At 43.8% G+C, this 1,979-nt stretch overlaps 1 protein-coding gene across 1 annotated transcript in view; it reads left to right on the top strand.

Moving 5' to 3' along the window:
• Window positions 1-250: 250 nt before the first annotated feature.
• Window positions 251-1,979, top strand: part of SUMO2 (small ubiquitin like modifier 2) — a 12,170-nt gene continuing 10,441 nt past the window's right edge. Inside the window, exons 1-2 of the mRNA XM_019800307.2 lie at window positions 251-457; window positions 1,357-1,488. Of these exons, the coding sequence (XP_019655866.2) occupies window positions 266-457; window positions 1,357-1,488 (324 nt within the window). The 5' untranslated portion in view covers window positions 251-265. The remainder of the gene's footprint in view (window positions 458-1,356; window positions 1,489-1,979) is intronic.

The raw sequence follows: 1,979 nt of genomic DNA, 5'->3' as shown, positions 1-1,979 counted from the left end.
CGGACGCCCGCGGGCCCACCGGCCGCGAGCGGAGCTCCTCGGGCCCGGCCGGGCGCGCGTGCGGAGGGGCGTTAGGGCGCGGGGTGTCCCCACCCTCCGCGGACCCCGCGCCGGGCCGCGACGGGTGTTGCCGCCTCCGCGGTGGCGGGGAGTTCCCTCCGCCTCGGGATTCCCCTTCAGGGATGGGGGGCTGCGGGCATCTAGGGTCCCCTGCCCCGCGCCGCGCTGGCCTGGCGAGGGCTCGAGGAGAATCAATGGGCTGCCGATGGGTTCCCCATCGGGCCGTTGTGAGGGGCCGGGGGTTCGGGGAATCCCGGGGAGTATTTCTCGCTTTCCCGGCTTCGGGGTCTCCAGGGGGCTGGGCAGAGGCTTTTCCCTGGGTGCCAGATCACCCCTAACCTGCGGAGACCATGCGGTTTCGAGAAGTTGGAGGCAGAGGTGCGAGCAGAAAGACTTGGTAGGGCTTAACTTTTTAACGCGGGTTTTGAGGCACCGGGAGGCTCTTCCCGTGAGGACTAAGGCACACACTTCTTCCTGGCACACGGGGCTTTCGTAGGGTTTGTTCTGTGACACCCCCTACCTCTTCCTTTCTGAAGTGACTTGGGGGCTGCAGAATTCCCTGAGCCCTTGATTTTGGTGAACTTCAGTTGGGTGGAAATCTACAAGGAAGACTTGGAAGAAAACTGCATTTGACCCATGACAACAAAGGGGAGGGGAGAGTAAGAGCTCTTAACTGAAAATAAACAAAAGTGAGGCTGCTAATAGAGGCGAACATGAATAGTGGTTCTCAGTTATTAATAACCGCTGCTTCAGAGAGAATAGAGGATATTCCTCAGTTGGTTTTTTTTTTTTTTTAAATGTAGTTGAGATATAAGTTATTAAACTGAGTTTAGTAACTTTTTAACGAGACAGTTGTAATGAGTTTTCAGTTGCAAGTTCTGGATTTTTATCCTTGCATTCTGTACTTAAGCACTTTATAAAGAGAAAGAATGCTTATTTTTAGTCTTTTTAAGGAAAATGACATGTTTTGAGGGATAAAATATGCCATTTTAGAAAATTCAGATGCAGGAGTGCCTTTCAATGAATTGAGGGGGACCCATCTTTAAAAATCCATGGTTATTGCTGATGATATTGTAGGTAGGTTGCTTTTCTGTTTCTGTGACAGCTATTTAATATCGTTGCTCCAGGATTTTTCATCTCTCAGATTGATTTCAGCGGCTGAAAAACAGCTGTATACTCTTTTATCATACAGAATGAGAAACCTGTTGATTTCAGAAGCAAGTTGGGCTGCTGCTGCTTTAAAAGGTGTTTGTTTTTCACATTTTCCAAATTATACTTTTATTTTTCTTTTAACAGGAAGGAGTCAAGACTGAGAACAACGATCATATTAATTTGAAGGTGGCGGGGCAGGATGGTTCTGTGGTGCAGTTTAAGATTAAGAGGCATACACCACTTAGTAAACTAATGAAAGCCTATTGTGAACGACAGGTGAGGAACTGACATGCACTTCCAATAAACTTCTTAAGAAAAAACAAACCTTATTTTTTTGAGACTAGAAAGTAGACTGGCATAATATTATAATTATCTTTGATTGAATGAATGCACTTATATACTTGACATATCAGTTCTATCCTACACTTGGTATGTTGATGCTTCATGAAAATCCTTAGGATGGTTTGGTTAATATTCTGTATGATTCTAGTCCTATGCCAGAATTCATCAAATTATAGTCACAACACGCAGTTTATTCCTGAGGGGATGTGATTTTACTTTTATAAGAGTAAGAATGAACTTGATAAAATTTCTCATCAGGTTTTTTTTTTTTTTAATCCATTTAAAATTTGTGTCCTGTCAAAACAATTTATTTTGAGCATTTAAACCAATTTGGAAATAAAATTAAATTGTGAGTTTACAACATTGCAATTTTCCTGAAGTATGTAAAGTTGTAATGTTTTGTTTTTTTTTTTTTTTTTTTTTTT

Source organism: Ailuropoda melanoleuca, chromosome 13, assembly GCF_002007445.2.
Source record: "Ailuropoda melanoleuca isolate Jingjing chromosome 13, ASM200744v2, whole genome shotgun sequence".
In the NCBI taxonomy this organism is placed as follows: Eukaryota; Metazoa; Chordata; class Mammalia; order Carnivora; family Ursidae; genus Ailuropoda; species Ailuropoda melanoleuca.
Note: the sequence above shows the minus strand (reverse complement) of the source record. Positions and strands in the feature narration are given on the sequence as shown.